At 36.7% G+C, this 19384-nt stretch overlaps 1 protein-coding gene across 12 annotated transcripts in view; it reads right to left on the reverse strand.

Moving 5' to 3' along the window:
• Window positions 1–18719, reverse strand: part of LOC103704755 (tetratricopeptide repeat (TPR)-containing protein) — a 31875-nt gene extending 13156 nt beyond the window's left edge. For 2 of the 12 annotated variants that reach the window (XR_015977303.2, XR_015977304.2), the window contains exons 1-9: window positions 17792–18702; window positions 17144–17500; window positions 16868–16982; window positions 16396–16503; window positions 14578–14759; window positions 11758–11953; window positions 10705–10962; window positions 10203–10349; window positions 3890–3968 (exon numbers count right to left, since the gene is read on the reverse strand). Coding sequence is in view for 9 of the 12 variants with exons in the window: in XM_008788170.6 (XP_008786392.2) it covers window positions 3890–3968; window positions 10203–10349; window positions 10705–10962; window positions 11758–11953; window positions 14578–14759; window positions 16396–16503; window positions 16868–16982; window positions 17144–17500; window positions 17792–18096 (1747 nt within the window). In the remaining 3 variants the exon portion in view is untranslated. Of the gene's footprint in view, window positions 1–3889; window positions 3969–10202; window positions 10350–10704; window positions 10963–11757; window positions 11954–14577; window positions 14760–16395; window positions 16504–16867; window positions 16983–17143; window positions 17501–17791 lie in introns of all 12 variants that reach the window. The other 10 variants (XR_015977302.2, XM_017842211.5, XM_026803708.4 and 7 more) reach the window with 10 other exon arrangements.
• Between the last annotated feature and the right edge of the window lie 665 nt (window positions 18720–19384).

Here is a 19384-nt window from a genome sequence, read left to right on the forward strand (position 1 = left end):
TAATACTAAAAATTCTTCTCTCCCATATATAGTGGATACCATCCACTGTTATATGATAAAACCTTACAGAAACTGCATATATTATTTTTTTATCCTCCCCTTATCTCATGATAAGGCCCACCGATTTACAAAATCAAGCTGATGAACGGATAAAGTAAATTTAGCTTGGGGATTCAAGTATGCATATCTTCATGCCTATATGACATATATACCACAAGCAAAGTTTCAAGAATCTGTGGGAGAGGGGGCACCCCAGCCATATCATGTCCCGTTCCTATGAAAAACAAGAATTGGGACAAGGGTGGGACCGTAAGATCCTCGATCCCTCTTACACAGGCTCCTGGTCCCATGGAAACACCAGCTGGGACTTTGATCTGAGAAGAAAGCACATCCTCCACCACTCTTCCTCCAGCCATGGTGGCAGCGCTAGTTTGGTTATCCTTGCTCATGACAGCAAGGCCCTTCCCCTCACCCCCCCCCCCCCCCTTCTCCTCTTGTCAATCCCCTCAAATGGGCCTTCAAAGACCATCAATTCTTGCGCACAGCAAAGGCAACGTATGGCATGCCCCCCCCCCCCAACCCACTCTCTCTCTCTCGGTTCAATCGTTGGGTCTCATTGCTAGATTTGCAAAAGCACATCCCCTCGGTTTAGTAACCTGCTCTTGGTGCTAGGTTCGTGAAAGCGTGTCCCCTCAGCCTTCTTTTCTTTTTCTTAGTGGGGCCTCTGCCTCTTTTGAACTGGGACAGGTGCTCACTAATGCTAATGCCCCAGCCAGCACACTTTTTTTTAGGGGGCGGGGGGTGATAGCCAAAGGATAGGAGGGGACAGGATGCAGGGCATCTTGCTCCATGGGGAAACCAAGACTCCCTCGTCCCACAATATTTAAAACCTTGCCATCAAGGACAATACTGAATAATGTATCAAATATCTTGACAAATACAATAAGGAACAATCTCTTTCTCCTAACACAAACTCAACTTGCCCTCTGCTTTGACATCTTTTTTTCACTAAAAATCACCGACAGAAATCCTACACTAGATGATTGACCTCATGAACACTTGAACATCAAATATCAAATTCCACAATCTCCCCACTCGAGAACAACAAGACTACAACCATCATTTACATGGTTCATTGTACCGCCCCGAACCATACGGTTCAAGGCATACCGAGCTGTACCAAGGGTGAACTGGCATGGTTCCACCCCACATTTGAGACATGGGCAAGGAAAAGGGAGAGAGAGAAGGAAAGAGAGGGAAAGAAAGAGAGAGGGAGGGAGAGGGAGAGAGAAGGCGAGAGAAAGGGGGAGAGAGAGAGTGGGAGAGGGAGAGGGATAGGTGTTCGAGCCCCCTCTACTCTAGCCATGGCGTAACGAAAGAGAGGAAAAGAGGAAAGGAGAGAGGAAGGAAGGAAGGCCGAGAGAGGGATAGGGAGAGGGCAATCGCTATCAATTTCACTTAAAAAAATTTCAAAAAAAAAATAAAGGGGACGGAACCCCCGTTTTGTTTTGAGACAAGGACTCTGCCGCTGTTATGCCACACCGAAGGAGAGGGGGCTTGCTTGTACGGTTGGCTACAGATCTTACTTGTCTAAAATGGGCAAGAGATATAGATGAAGATACAAATGCGGTATAGTCTCTTGTATCTATATAATGTAAGAATATTTATAACCTAGGAATGAGACCTGCCTCTCAGTCAACATGGACAGGGACATTGAACAGCAAAACTTTGGAAGCAATCGATGTGCAGACATCATTGCAACTTGTTAAAGGTAGCATGCCTCAGACAAAATAAAATAATTACTGAAATTTCGTCATCTGTTATCAAGCGCATGTACAGGACATAAAAGAGAATATGAATTTTAAAACCATATGATATTTTTGAAACATTAGTTTAGATTTCATATAAGAGTTCAACCATCTCATGTTTTAAAGGTACCAGCAATAATGGTCGACAATATAAATGCAAAAATCTGTCCATTAAAAATCAACTTGGTGTAAGTAGAAAATATTCAATTATTATTTCCAGCTATCCAATCTTATCAAGCATAATGTAGAGGCCTCGAACTTCCTAACCACCAGCATTATGAACTAGTGCTAAGTGCTAACCATACTTTTAACACACCAAAAATAAACAAGAAGCTTACACCTAGCATTTAAGGCATGACTCTTATAATTACAATCAATGCTAAATTATTTGTCTTTCAACTAGAGAGAAAAGCTCGATAACAGAGACAAGGAAACATTGTATTTGTTGCTTTATAGGGTATAACAACTATAAAACTTATGCTAATTGTTTTAGATGAATGTTGTTCATATTATATATGTAACCATTCATGCAATATCTCTCACATAGGAAAGTCAAAAGAACTTAACATTTTCTCTTCCCAAGTTTGACCTTAAATGTCAAGAAGCAATTCCCACACCATATTCACAAAACATTGCCTACGATTTTTGATAAAAAAGAGTTTCTATTGGTTCTTGCCAACTAAAGTGTAGAAAGGAAACTTGTATTGCTCAAGTAAGACTACAATTCCCAAAATCAACTAGATCAGCACCAAGGGATGTTTGGCTGTCAAAGTTTACACAAAACCTAGAAGGACTGAGTTCTATTAGTTCCCATATTGAAGCAGATTTATACATGTTTTCAAAAGACTGATAGTTCAAAAAAACTTAATTTTATTACCAAAGGTCCCTCTCCCTTTATTTTTATAAAACATTGTTTTTACAAAACCATGTGTTATGATTATTCATTTTTAAAACAGACAGAAAGCCAAACAACCACCTAAAGTTAGAATTGTGTTCAAAAGCTTGAAGAATGTAAAAAACTAAAGTAATAATGGTAAACTATAATTCTGCTGTTCTTTAAAACAATTTGAAGAGTGATGATGTTTTGTGAAACCCAAAGATTTCCGACAAATGGTAAAGACATGGATTATAGTACTCAATTTGTAAAGCTTCATAATAAAGGAGTGTCTCTCTAAAATGCTTACATGGTGATTATGTCTTCAACTTCCAAGAAGATGTTTTGATATAGTTGGAGGCAGAAGTATGACTGCAATCATGTACATTTCATGTGCACACACAATAGATAACTGACTTAAAAACTAAGCTGTTTACATTCTTAAGTTGTGCTCAAAAGTAGGAATCTGTATTACCAAGGCACTCATGTCCAATACGAAGAATCCACATCGAATATATGTCATATTAATTAGATACTTATCAAATCCCTTGGTTGCAACTTGCAACTTATAGAAAACATTGGAGAGTTGGCTTCTTCCAAAAGTTCAATCAACCCATCATAATGACATTCAAAATGAAATTTTAATTTTTTTTAGAGATTAGTCAAGGATGTAGGTGTTAAAATAACTGTGTGTGGTCTAATATTTCTTATATCCTTTATCAAAGTTGAGAGTTTGGATGTGTACATTAGAGAGCTCAAAATATGGTATCTATTGATGTACAACAAATATATATGTGCGTGTGAGAGAGAAGACGCGGGGGGGGGGGGGGGGGGGGGTTTAATGAATTTCTTTCTTCCCTACTTATCCATGCATCATCATCATTTTTCCTCTTGCCAAACGAGATGCTTGGATACATATTCAAGATTAATTACTGCATTCATGTCCATGCAACAGTATGGCAAATGCTAACAGATATAAATTTATTTCGACATGTTTTTTAGCGAATAAATCTTGATACTTGATAGCAACAAAAGCATAGTTGTTGCTTGAAGACAAGGTAGCGCAACGTTTAATCAAAAGAAAACACGAACATGCAAAATAATTATAATAAGTGAATAAACCATGTGAGTTACAATAGAACATATTTCCAGCAATCACCCTGTCTGATTTTCTAATAATGCTCTAACAGAGAAAGATCTTAAGAACCTTTGTAGAAGAATGGAATAGCTTTTCCTCTTTCCTTCAGGGCTATGTAACATTGAGCAATTTTAAGATGCAAACCACCCTGCAGATTTAAGGAATTGGAGAAATATTCAATAATAAACTTTACAGAAGAGCAAATAAATTAAACCATGAAGAAGGATATGGCTGAGAAATAATAGCAACATTGAGATAATTTTTGTGTAAAAGCATTTAACCTACTTCACATTCAACACTCAGGGAAAAAACAAAGATATCCATGCCACACTAACTGACAAAAGTTATGTCCTAAAAACCACTTTACACATATTCTAATTAAGAAAATTCTAAATTTCACTATCTGATACTTCTTGTACTATGATTTTTGCTATAAATTTTTGCTGACATAGTACAAAAAAAGACAAAAGCTGCTCTGTGAAAAGAAATAAGGACCACAACAATGTAGAATTAAAACTTCACTCTTACAAGGCCAAATAAAAACTGAATGAATACAACTATTACAATAAAAGCAGTGCATGGTAAACCAAGTAAATTTTAGTATAACAAAAATAAAACAAAGTGGCAAAAAAAACAAGCATTAAGAAGGAAAAGCGCACCCTAAGCTTTGAATTTTTGAAAGAAGCAGATAATTGGGGGCAAACTAAATTCATATAGGGGGAGGGGTAAAAGAGAGGTTCAAAGAATACAAAACAACACAAACAAGTTAACAGGGAGACTTGCCGGCAGCATTTGTCGGAAGTGAACTTAAGGCGAACATATATGCATCTGAGTTATAAAGCATATTTAAGAAAAAGAAGATACATCTTTTTAGAAGTGAAAAATAAATTCAAGGAGTAAGCAGAATATATTATGCCTAATAAAACATGACTATATAGATAACTTCACAATCCAAAAGAAACCTTATATCTCCTATGCAATATGAAGGTTTAGTCAATACACTAGTTGATCCAATAAATTTTATTAGATTGCCCTAAAGAGAATAATGAGGTATTAAGGTTACAATATCCCATGGATTATTCTATGAAGGGCACCCAACTATATTATTGTCTCTCTGCAACAAAAGAGGCCAAAGAAATTTGTGGATACACACACACACACACACACACGATCTAGGAGGCGCTATAGTTTCTTAGAGGTCTACCAAATAGACTTTGAACTCTAGATCCACTAGGGAGGAAGAGTTCATTGCTCTTGGCCTTAAAGGTGAGGAAGCTCATCTGTGGTTATCGACTGGCTACGAGGGACGGATCGATTTGGGGATGGTCACCCTCTCATTCGGGAGACTCGTAGGGTGGCGCGGGTGATGGGCGATGTCCAGATAGGACACGTGTTCAGGAAGGCGAACAGGGCTGCAGACTGGGTCGCCTCTTTTGTTGCCCGGCATTCCAGGGATTTTTGTTGGACGTCTGTAGCAGACGTTCATCCTGATTTGCAACTTTTACTTTCCTGCGATTTAGCAGGTTGTACTCACGTTAGAGTTATATGAGATGAGTAGCCGCTTTTACCAAAAAAAAAGGTGAGGAGGCAGATTGACTCAGCAGCCACTTCCAGACTTTCCTCTGTGGAGCAAGGCAGTCCTTGCCATTCCTATCAATTGTAATCAAAAAGCAGTCATTGCTAAGGCTAAGCATAAAAAATGTAATACATATCCAGATATATACATCTGAGGCAAAATAGAGTAAAGGAATTATGGAAAAATGGAATGATTGCTTTGAACATGTCAAATCAAAAAATAAGATGGCTAATCCTCTATCTAATGGTATACCAAGAAGACTAATAGAAATTGGGGAGAATGCGGTTGAAGCCTACAATGTCAAGCACCTTCAGTGTCAATCCTACCTTATGACTGGGTATAACAAGAAAAGGTTCAAAATGTAAGAACAAGTTGATGAGCGATTTGGAAAAGCATACGTATACAAGAGAAGAATTAGCTTTAGCACTTGCCTATGATGAATCAATGCTAACTTGCAATATGAAGAGGCAAGACATTAAGCTCTGAATGAGTTCATAACTATTATGTAGGGATTGCAGGATGCCTTGAAAGGACTCACCTATACAGATATGGAAGGGGGTTGCTTCCTAGGGGAATTTAGGCTGTTTCATAGATCACCAATAAGTCTGAGATAGGCACAAAGGCTTTAATGTGCAAACATGTTCCCTGTGATCTGTAGTGTATATTGAATTTGTAATTTTGGTCCAATGCTCAAGACATTGGTCGGTTTTGCCTTGTATTAACTGCCACATGTACACTAGGTAAAGATTCAAGTTATGAAAAGAACTGATGCACAATTTGTTTTTCCTGATCGTAAAACTTTGATGCTGAATTTTATATTATTACTTAGTTTTATTGAATATATTTACATTATTTAAGTTTTTACTTTATTGCAAATTTGAATTTTTAGGGGAATGTTAGTGATTTAGTGTTTCTATCCAAGGTAAATTCAATTTTATGTGAATTAAAATTCCCTCCACTAGCTAGTTCCTCCTTTGATACCTTATAAGACTTGCTTGTGTAGGTGCCACATCAAGACTCACACCCTTTTATTTTTTTAAGGAGTACCAAACTTAGTAGCAAGCAGCAAGTTAGACTGCTGCAGGTGACTTGCAGACAGGCACTCGCAGGCATTTGGTTTCACACAAGCCACTTCAGCTGCAGGCAATTGAGTTGCAACTAGCTACTTTTGACCCTTTTGTTGCAAAAGGGTTCACAGCCACATTTGATTGCACATAAGTTGTAGCCATTAGGTGCAACTTGTCCTGGAACTAACTCATGGCATCCTTGCAATCATACTTCCCAGTAATCTCATCCTCTTTGAGCATGCCTATAATATAATAATATAGTACTGTGTAATAGTATTGTTTTATTATATGATATCATGATACTATCATGTATTCATAATTGAATATAAAATAATGATAAATGGGATATTTTGCTATTGTTTTATTATATTAGTATATAATGGAACAATTATGGCACTACATAATTTACAATATTATTCTATATTTTTTGCTGAAAAAGATATTATTCTATATTCACATAATATAACAATTAGTATAAAAATAGGAGTATAGATACTATTATTACGCCACCATAATCTGTAAAGCACTATAATGTTATACAATGACCATTATGTAAAATTATGCAATGTCATTATCAGCAATCCTATGATAGTATTAGTATAATATTATACCAAAATTACAATTGTACCATTATCGTTATACTATAAGAATCAATATACCATATTATAAAATGCTTAATAAGTTATTAACATATTTTATCACATTATCATGCCACTAATATCATTACACTTGGAAATTATATAAATATTCCTATGAAATTTTATTATTTTATATATATATTCCTTGTACAAAAAATATAACATATTGATATTATTATACTAATAAGGTGTTACATTATTATAGAAATAGTAAAAACTATATCTGTAACCATCTGGCCTTTTCCCAACTATCTTGGAATCGGCTTTATGGATCTTCATTCACCAGGTATTTATAGGAATACATGGTGAATTAGCATAAATATTGCCGACCCCATAGAGAAAATGCTGGATGGTTAAGGTTATGCTTATTGCATACTACAGTAGTCTAGCATATATAATTAGGCATATCAACATATTATATTAATACGTATCATATAATAGCATAATAAATACAATAGTACTATATAAAAATATTATTGCAACATAAAATTGTATAAAATAATTAATAATAATAAGATAATTTCTATATGATATTATATTCACTATTCCTAAAGGAGGTAACCCTACTTAGCTACACTTGCAATTGTTACTTACAATTGCCTAAACATAACAGTATTTCTTGCAATTGTAATTGCAAGCAAACCAAAGACAATTACAGATAGAATTGCAGTATTTCTACTTGCAACTGCAAGTACTATAGTGGGCAAGTGGAATTGAATTGCAAGGAACCAAATAGCCTCTTAAAATTTGTGATATTCATGCAATTGTAAGGAATATGAACCATGGCCTAGGATTTGGGTGATGACTTAAAGATGGGGTTTTTGCATGCTAATGTTCTTGCATTGAGTAGACACTATGTCATTATGACACAGCCTTTTTTGCCTTATGAATTCTTTTTATGTATATGTAAAAAGATAAAATTTATTTATTGTTGTATCCCCATTTGGTACACCTTATTATTTTAAAAGATTTGTAGTATTGGTAATACCGTTGTTTGTGTAACCATTTACCATGTCCACCTCCATGCTTCATAAATAGCACATAATAGTTTCCCTTGGTCTCAGAGGCGCCCCACAATCAGAGTATTTAAAAGTGTCTTTGCACATTTAGAACTTCCCCCCGACACTACCATGAACATTGTTACTCGACATTTCATTTTCATCTGCTATTATGTCTCTGACTAAAAAATAAATTGCTTTTTGCTATCCCATGGCCAATAATTTATTAATTGCCCCTTCATCCCTGATAACCACATTTACTTTGCAGATCACATGTTGTATTTTCCTTAAATCACTATTTTGAATCCCTTAACCTACTAAACAGTCCTAAATATTAAATTAACAGACCATCTGTAAATAAGCTACACAAAAAGCCCCCATCTTGAATATCACCAAACTAATCTGTATTGCGCAAAGGAAGCAAAAGTTAAATCCCCATACAAGTACTAACTCTCGAGGCACTCTCCACAAGCACTTACTCTTCCACTCAGCACTCTTGTATCAACAATTCTGGTTGATTATCAGAAGGAAATAGTAACATATTAAGAAAATTCCTTTAAAAATAATATTGTAAATAAATTTCCTAAAAAAATCTATTTTTTTCTTTAAAAGAAATTTTGTCACTTAGGGTCAACTATACTTGTAATTACTTTAAAAAAAAGAAATAATTAGGTGTTAAAGAGCAAAACACATAATCAATCAGGTGATGTATTTAGTGCCAAAAACAAGTGTGGTCGAAAGGCAACAAGCATGATTCAACATAAATTTTGGGTTTTCCAGAATATTTCCAAAACATAGACCAAAATTGTTGTAGATGAATAAACGGATGAAATACAACACAGAAATGCATCAACAGCTCAATAATTCGAGACTGATATTAGCAGCTTTGTGATCAAGATAATGAACTAAGATTTCCAACACTAAATGGAAGACCATCACTAGACTGTTAATTTACCACTTGACCCTAAAGCTTAAGCTGACAGAGAATGGGTCAACAATGTAAATCACGTTTAACAGCTCCACCCGCATGCGGCCTCAACCATTCACATGGAGGATAACCAACTTGAGACAGATGCAAGTCAAGATAACATGCAAGAATCGGGATAACAAACAACTGGGATAGTTAAATAAATAACCGGAATGGATGGGATCTGAACTCATGCCCTCCAACAATCTGAGCTTTGATATCATGTTAAGTCGCCACTTTAACCCTAAAAGCTGAAATTGACAGGGAATGAGTAGTTAATAACATATATCAGGCTTACAATTGGCAATTGGCAGAAAAGATTGGCAGGACCATTTTCCGCATGAGGAGGTACAACCAATGCAATAATACAGAATGAGTCAAATTTGAAATGGTATGGAAAATGGTTTATCACTAATCCTGACTTTGCATAAATAGAGTCAGAAATTATGAACAAACTTGAAGCATCATATGGGGAATTGTCCTTAAGAAAAATTTTAAAAGGAATGTCCTGCATCAACCCATCTCCACATGTCATTGCTTCTGCCTGTATTCATGTTTACCTATGTGTGAAAGATTTTTCTGTTTTGTGGTACACCCTATGATTACTACTTTCCTAAAGAGAAATCTCTACTGAAACAAGATTCCATAAACATAAGAGAATGTAATAATTCGATCATCAAATAGTATCAAAAAGAAAATCACTAACAACTAAAAGAGGCCCAGTGCACGAGGTTCCCGCCATTACGGGGTCTGGGGAGGTTAAGATGCATGCAGCCTTACCCCTACCAATGGAGAGGCTATCTCCATGTTTCGAACCTATGACATGAAGGTCACAACTGAGCAACCTTGAACCCGTGACATGAAGGTCACAACGGAGCAAACCTACCATTGCACCAAAGCTCGCCCTCTAGCGACAACTACAAAGTACAAATTCAAAATTCCTTTGAAGACCATTCTTTTTTAAAAAATGCAACCAAAGTGTGAATGTATATGCATATGTACATATATGTACATAGTGTGCATATATACACTTCCCCTTTTAAATGCAACCAAAGTGCGTATATGTGTACATATACATGCATTCTTCCATTCATAGGTACATAAATGTCTGTACAAAACATCAGAGGTTACCTTACATTGCCATGACCTGCAATTCCCTCCAGCATAAGGTAAAACTTCAATGCATAATCATATCTCTTAAGATCTGCAAGCGAGTCAGCCACTTCAGTAATCAAGTCTCCTTTGTCTGCAGCATGCTCCATTTGCATGTCCTGAAGGAGAACCTGCAACAAAATGGAGGACTTGGGATAAACAATGTTAAAAGAAAAAGGAGAACTAGGCGTGATAAAGAAATATTGCTTATATTCACTGTGAAATGATGTCAAATATGAATTTCTGCAGAAAACAGACGATATCTAATACACATGTTTTACATTTATAATGTTCAGCAATGTGAATGCAAAATTGCAAATCTATTATGTAATCAAATTATAGTTAGCAAGTAGAGGCAGCCAAGTATTGGATCATCTTGGCAGCAAACAAGAAGCGCAGATGATTGAAAAAGTAGAAATTTATTTCGTGCAAGGACTTATTAACTAGCAAACAAACATGTTGCAAAATGAAAGGATGACAGCACACCTCAGCATGTTCCATGTTTCCAAGATGAGCATGGCAGATTACTTCCTTTGTTTTTAGATGTAACGGCAATCCCTTTTCCAAACAATATGCTGTGTGTGCATGCTCAATCTGCCTAAGTGCCTTGTTATGTGAATTATTCTCCATGTACAAAGAAATCAGCAGGTTAACAGCACCCAGATCAGTTTCAGACGCATGACCATTGACACAGTCCTCCAGAATACTGATAGCCCTTTGAACTTGACCACACTTTCTGTACATCTGAAAAATGACAGAAAAAATTCAGAAATCAAGATTCAGAATTAAACCTACCTCAACAAATTACTTAGAATGCTGCTCCAAAATCACTTGTCCAATTTTTAAATCCACAAATTATACAAAATGCTTGCAAATAGTATTGATCTGCAGGCAGCACAGTATCTGCTGAAGGTAAACACATGCATGAAGAGTCAAATACATAAGAGACTCATGTACATCAAATGACAAAATAAAGACCTGTACAAACAAGAAGAATACAGTCAGATGCCCAAAAGTTCCCACTGTCAACATCTGGCATTTATAAGACAATGATAATAATGAACTTCGACCAATGGAGGGATGAGGTTTCAGGGCTATGCACCTGCATCAGAAAAACTGGATTGAAGAATTCATAAAATCATTGCATCACACTTCAATACCGTAATAATTGTATAACCCCCAACTCTTAGATATCAAATAGGAGAGATGCCAAGAGATCCGAAAACAAAACTACAATATAATACAGGTCTGTTCTGACTATTTCAAAATCAAGGTTATTCTTGAATTGTTAAAAGAAACATCCTTGTCAAATAAGTGAAAACACAATGGGTAGATTCAGCCTCATGTGACCCAGCTTCAGTTCTCAGAAAAAACAAAATTCATCAATAATGGAAGCAAATGGTGCAGTGCACCAACATGAGATTCATGTGGTTATATAGATTCAAAATTCAAGCTTATAAAATTACTTAAAACTGTGATCAAAATTAAGTTATCTGGTTTTCAAAAGTCTAAATGGACATATACTGAAAGAAGTACAACCTTTGCAGCCATTTTGCATGCCTCGATACTGGCAGGATAGATTGCAACTATCTGAGCATATGATTCAGCAGCTTTCTGGTACTCCCCAAGTTCAACATGTAGTAATGCGCGGTCAAATCTCAGGCCTACATCTTTTGGATCAGCAGTTATTGCCTTTGAAAGGCAATATCTAACCTGACCAATATTTTTCTGTTCACTGCATTAAAGAAAGTAAAAACTAGTTAGAGGTAATCCAACCAGTCTGACATTACCCGAATGAGTCATAATTTGGAAAATACAAAATTTAAAATGCAGAAATTATTCTATAGTCGAGAGTAAGGTCCGCCGTACAGGTACCGATCGGCGTATCGGTACCGGTCAGCGTACCGGTGGCGGCCGAACCGGTACGTAACGGTCTGTATTGGTCCCATATCGGTTCTCCAACGATAAGCTATCGGTACCAGATTCCACGCTGATTCGGTACCGGTCCCAAGCCGGACCGGTACGGCAGACTATGGTCGAGACCAAATGAGATGAGAGTGTCTAAATAGTGGACATATAAGTATAACTACCGGATAATATTTCTCAACTCACTACAACACCTGACGGGAATTGTAATGCAGAACATCAACAAAATAATTAAGTAGTAACAAAGAAATTTCTGATCTGGCGGGCGCTACTGCCCATATTTGATATGCAGAGAAGATAGAAAGACATCTAAATAAGCGAGTGGGCATACCCAATTATAGATGATCATCGGGTGGCAATACATGCAATTATTGCAGAGCATGGAAACATGGTAGTTAAGGAGGTGCAGACTTGGTATATTTTTATGCAAAGCCAAGGATATTGATATTTACTACTGGTCGCAATGAAGTGCTGTTCATGGTGTGTCCCATACTACAACATATGATCAAATAAATCTAGAGGTGATTATTTTTCCACCTCTAAAAAAATAATGTTATGTTGTTTCCAGCTAAAGTTCATAAAATTGGTTAATGTTGCTACCACACATACAGCATATGTGCATATGTGCCTCCATCCCATCCTAGTAAATGTTCAACAATATCATAGCTTTAAACAGAGTCCCAAGCCGCGTACTACTAATATAGGTGATAAGCAAATTATCTAGTTATCAGAATCCGTAACTTACAAAAAATACGCCCTGCAATCTCAAAACTAGTAAGGGCCAAGGGTGGACAAAGAAATTAGAAGGTGAAATACTTGCAATAAATAGGCTGAGAACCACATACTAGGGTACACTTTACTTAAAAAAAGAGACCACAGGCTGCAGTTTTTCGAAAATGACCAGGCAAGTTCTATATCTTGGGCCAAGAGCAACTATAGAACTTGAAGGTTATGAAGGCAGCACAAGGAATTGAAAAAATGCCCATATTTGGAAAAGGCATATCACTTGTATTGCTGAGAGAGTGAGCTGAAAGGTGAATAAATCAAATATGGTCAGAGAGTCAAATTTTCTATGTGATACCATTCTGAGCATCAGAATTTGCTTCAAATGTGTATTATATAGTCATTAAAATAGACCAATGAACCCCAATTTAGATGACAAAACAACAGCGAGTATAATGCAAAAGCACCCATTGACATCCCTTCAGTTTTCATAATGAGTCATTACATAGGTAATTGCAATATTGAGGTTCAAAAATGAGTAAGTCAACAACAATTAAAAGCAGAAAGTGTTAGTTGAAGTAACGAGGGAAAGAGTTTAAAGAAAATAGAAATTCAGTATGGAAGAAGATTTCCACGGTGGAATAGTGACTAGTTCCCTCACATAATCATATATAACTAGTAATAACCAACTAGATCAGTCAATATGGTTCAAGGTGTTAAATTTATTTGATCATTACACAGTCACAAGGGATAACCAGAACCATAACCATCAAGCCTAGTCCTAACTATTTGCTCTTGGCTATGCAAAACCTCATTCTGCAAGAAATTATTATTTTGGGCTACCTCTAGTACTATTTCAAGCTTCCTCACATCCTTTACCACAATTGACAACTTTCATCCATGTTATTTTAGGTATTACTCTCCTCTTTTTCTATATTTTAACAAAAGATTGAAGCACTCCTTAGTGGAGCCCACCAGATCTTCATGTTATATGCCTATACCATCTTAATCAATTCTCTATCACTTTATCATAAACATGAGCAAGTCCAACAACTCTTTTAGTATAGTGATTTCTCACGCTATCCTAACTAGTTTAACGACGCCGATCTCAACATTCCATTTCTTCTATATTTAACTTGGCCTCTGAACCTCTATTTATCATCCAACATTCCAAGTCATACAACAGTGCTGCCCTTCTGGTCATTCTACAAATCTTTCATTTGGATCAGCGAGATAATATGTTGACCACACAACACCCTAAAAGCACCTCTTTGCTTCATCTAACCACCTCTTATTCACTTACGTCTCTTCATTTATCTCTTTGGTACTTTTTGGTAATAGATCCTAGTTAAAAAAAATCATTCACTAGAGACGTCATTGTAAAACAGAAGCCAATTACAGAAACCTTTTTTTTTTGAAAAAAAAAGGGACATAATAGCCTCACAGTAAAGACGCCAATCAGTAAATCAAAAGCCAAGTAGGGAGGAAAGAGATTTTCATGCCATGTATGAATTAAAATTGAAATTTAAAATGAACAAAATTCAGTTGATTGAGTTTAGTTTAAACGGTAATGGTTTAAGTCTCTGATAGTAATATAACTAGTAAGATGAAAGAAAAACTATGAACTGGGGGGAAAAATCTAGAAAAAAGATTTGGAAATGCTTCCATTGACCTGAAATTGCAAGGGATAAGATCATAAAGAGAGCTCACATTGACCAGGCTACAAGCTTTTTCCACAGAGATGGGTCCTTGGGTGTCAAATGTGCAGCAATCATGTGAAAGTTTAAAGCTTTTTTCTTGTCACCTTTAGCGTCATAGATTAGACCAAGTACATAGTATGCATCAGGCAAATTTGGTGCAAGCCTGACAACCTCTTCCAGTAAAGGAATCGCCTGTATTCAAATATCAAAAATGAACATCAAACACAGATTCTTTTATTGTGACATAATGGACAAATATGTTGTTGCAAAACTACATAGATTATCCATATAATAATCCTTGATGCAACAAGCCATGCACTATTTTACTTTGGTTCCATTCCGGAAGTAAATAATTTACAACTTACAGAAGGAATAACCATGGAGAATTCTTCAAGGCCATAAAAGTAAAGTAAAGAAAAGAAAAAGAATCATTAAACTATTTGAAAATGGTCATTACATTCATATAAAATAAATTCGCCATCAATAATCAATGATTTCCGAACAGACTTATTCCTACACCTTATCTGGGTTATCCAGGTCCAGTCCCCATGAAAGGATTTTATTTTGAAAGGCTGAAAAGAAATAATTCATGAACATGTTAAGGTTATAGTGGAAACTACTTCATCAATGCCTCTAGAATCCATTAGAATTGAAGTGCAACCACCGACATTATTTTCATGTGTATGCAATTGATAGAGATTGAGAAATAAGATAATGGATCTAGAATATCGTCATACTCATTGGCAGCCACCTAGTTGACTAAGAAATGATAGATAAGGAAGTTGTTTAGTCCATTATTTTATGAAAATATAAATGCTTTGGCATATGTTATTAATATTTGTATGTTTAAGTGGTCTGTTTAAGTTGTGTGTGTGTGTGTGTATGTGTGTGTGTGTCTTAAACTTATTATTAATGAGTTACATGGAGTTATTAATAATAATAACATTTTCCAATTATGATACCTAATAGCTTATGTCTAAAGATCCAAGTAATATCACTTCTCACTTCTGTAAACCCCTTTACAGGCGGTGTCTCTATATGCCCACATGTGCGCATGCACAACAAGGCATCTATGTGTCTTACTAATTCAACTAGCCCATACTTGTTGCCAAGCAGTCCCTCTTGTCTTCTTTTATCCCCTATTTTCCCTCTATTTTCTTTCTCTTCTTCTTCTTCCTCATCTTTTTCCCCTTTTCTTCCTCATTCCTTCCCCTTATCTTTTTCTTCTTTCCTTTGTTTATTATCATATTGCATTATCTATATATCAATTTGTTTATCAAGCTTTATTCTCCCAATCTTTTCTTGTTATTCTTGTTTTTTCTGTGCTTATCCCTTCCTCAATTTTTTTCGTTCCAATCTTCCTTTGTCGTCTCCTCTTCTTCCTCATCTTTTTCCCCATTTCTTCCTCATTCCTTCCCCTTATCTTTTTCTTCTTCCTTTGTTTATTATCATATTGCATTATCTATATATCAATTTTTTTATCAAGCTTTATTCTCTCCATCTTTTCTTGTTATTCTTGTTTTCTCTGTGCTTATCCCTTCCTCAATTTTTTTCATTCCAATCTTCCTTTGTCGTCTCCTCTTTCTCTTCTTCCTTATATTTTCTTAATTCTGTATCACAATAAAAAGAAGACTTTTTATATGTTTTTCCTCTTTCTTTCCGTTTTGTTTTCTGTTACAATTGGCACAGACTTTTTCGCCCCAGCAATGATGAAGCAAAGCATAGTACAGAGTCACAGACTACAGACAATTTCACTAGAGTAAGCTATAATCTTTGAAGCTTGTTCTAATGAAAATCCATGAGTGTAATGGTCAAGAAAAATTCTCACCTCATCATAATCTCCAGATGCATAATGAAGAGTAGCATCTCCAATTTTTCTACTGACTTCAGGGCTAAGCTTATTCTTCGACCCCTTCTTTCTTCCCCTTTTCTTAGGCTGCTCAAAGGAACAAAATTAGTCAGTTGCCAGTGAAATTATTTGGAACAACAATATCATCACAAATGCACATACAGGTTTCTGAAACTAAAACCATGCAACAAGGACATGCCATACAAACTAGTTGCTATGATGCTTGTTTTTGGTCTAGGTACAGCATATACTTCAGACTAACATCATGTCTCTCCCTATATCATCACCTAATCCCACAAATTTGATGCATTATAACAAAGACGGTCACCAATGACAAATCATTTTTTACTACCACGTGTCAGATCTACTTAATCTTTCTTCGGTTTTCTCATCCTACGTACCACATATATCAAAAAAAAACAATGGTTACTGAGAGAGAGTATTAACCGACATGCCATACAGTTTTTGATCTTCTCCGGGAACCAAAATTCATCATTTCATTGATCTCTTCCATTGTCACACCCAAAAACTCCTCCTGCCTTGGCTTCTTTGTGGACTCGCCACTGCTAGAATAACTAAGAAGTCTTAGAAACATAAATAGAACAGAAAATTCTCAATCAAAAACAGTCATTACAGGAAACAAAGATTCCTAAAAAAGAAGATTAGTTTCTTAATACGACTGAACTAACATGAAGAACAAAGGATGCAGAAAAGACTGGTCTTTTACCGGCTCTGTTGTTCGTGGAGGGTTTTGCGCTTCCTTTCAGCGAGGGCTTCATACTCAAGCCGCTCAAATTGCTGGTAAAGCTCGACCCCATTGGCATCCTCCTGAACGAAGTCCAGAGGATCCATCTCTCCATCAAATTGTAACCTGTATCCCTCCTCTTCTTCCCCTTCCTCTCCTTCCTCTTCCTCCTCCCATTCTTCCTCCTCTTCTACCTCTCTTCCTCCTTCCCTTCCTTCATCTTCCTCCATCTCTACAACTCCTCTGTCTTCCAGACCGGAAGCCGACCCCCTTTCTAAAATCCTCTCCCTATCCTTATCCTCCTCCCCCCGTTTTGGCTTCTTGGTGGTCTCGCCACTACTAGAATAAACAGGATATACGAAGAAGGAAAACAATTAGAGAGACCCTTTAGAATGAGAACAGAAAGATACGAATGACAAGGTGAATAGAGATAAGAAAATATTCAAACTTTACCACTGAAATACAAGAATATGACCAAAAAAGTGAGAAAACAACAAAAAAACATCGGTTCTTTAACGCAAAAACACAAAGATACAAGGAAAAAAAAAAGATTTGTTTTTTATATCGTAAAGTTATGGAAAAAAACCGAAAAAAAAGTGAGAAAGATAAAAAAAAAAAGGGGTTCTTTACCAGTTCTCTTGCTCGTGGAGGGCCTTGCGCTTCTTCGGGGCGAGGGCTTCGTACTCCAGCCGCTCAAGTTGCTGGTAGAGCTCAACCCCATGGGTGTCCTCCCCGACGAAGTCCTGAAGGTCCGTCTCATCATCTAACCCTAGCCTGTAGCCCTCCTCCTCCACGTCCCCTTCCTCCCCCTCATCGGCCTCCTCCCATTCTTCCTTTTCTCTTCCTCTCCCTTCCCCTCCTCCTTCTCCGTCGGCCGGAGACGAAGCCGGTGCTTCGACTGAAACCCTAGCTGTGGTCGCAGCGTCGTCTTCCATTGGATGTCGGAGGGATTCTCCTTTTCGAACTAGAAAAAGCCGGACGCAGGGGAACAGGAATTTAAAGGACAAGAGAGGTCGATTTCCGATCGCTTTGGATGACGACTAAAATCAAAGAAAAGATTTATCCGACTCGATTTCCGACGCCATGAGATCGCACCACAAATTTCCGCACAAGAATCCTTGGTCCTTGGGCGGCTGAGGCGGTCGCCTAAGGTCCCGGCCCAAGAAAAGGCCCTCGCCCCAAATCCCCTTCGCCTCCTTGCTCTCTCTCCCTGCCGCCCGACCGGAAAGGATTTGGCAAAGGAGAAGAAGCCCTCCGCGGTTTCTTCTTCTCCCGCCCCTCCTCCAAATCTCCCGACTACCCCCGACGACCCCCACCTCTCCCTCTCCCTCTCCCTCAAGTCCGGCCTCGTTGCCCTCTTACCAGACAAGCCCTCCCGGCCTATGCTAAAAAATAATCCGGAGGAGGGACATTATACCTTGGGACGCCGAAGAGACTCGCGGGCGCGCAGACAGCCGAATAGGGTCTTCTCTAGAGGTTCCTCCGCCGCAACCGGGAGGTAGGGAAGGAGGCAGAGACGATCTAATTAAGGAGGAAGAGGCGATCTAATTAATTACGATCTTCGAGAGAATTTTTATCTTCTTCATTTAGAAGAGGATAGGTATTTTCGCGGGAAGCTTTTTTTTGCTCCTAGAAATATAATTTTGATAGATTGATAATAGAAAAGTTATAAATTTTCAGAGTATTTATGTTTGATTGGCTATATATTTTTTTAGAAAATTATGTATAATTTTTATTATATTTTTAATAAAAATTAAATCTTTAATGTCTCAGAGTTTTTTGAGAAAAAATAAAAATAGAGTAATTTTCGGCTCATGAAAAAAGTAACTTTCTCATATTTCTCATAGAAAAAAAAATTTCATAAAATATGAAAACCAAAATACAACTTTTTTTATTATTTTTTTTTGAAAATTCCAACCAAATAAGAAGAATCTCATTATTTTTTGGTTGACCACAATTTTTTTCTTTTTTTTCCTGCGAACCAAACGAGCCCTCACACAAAAATGACACATAAAAAAGGGCATGAATTTTCTTAGAATTTATATTTTTATTAAATTTAAGTATATTTTCATACTTTCAGCATAATGATTTTTAAGTCACTACCTGATATATGTAATAAAAAATCAGGTTGTACTTTATAGTGAAATAAAAAACTCTCCACTTTCTCTATTTGTTAGGAAGTTACTTGGTCAGTTGGGACACGTAAGGGGTTTATGGTTTTCA

The sequence above is a fragment of the Phoenix dactylifera genome, chromosome 4 (genome assembly GCF_051530095.1).
Source record: "Phoenix dactylifera cultivar Ajwa chromosome 4, Ajwa_hap1_PhDact_Kaust_v1.1, whole genome shotgun sequence".
NCBI lineage: Eukaryota > Viridiplantae > Streptophyta > Magnoliopsida > Arecales > Arecaceae > Phoenix > Phoenix dactylifera.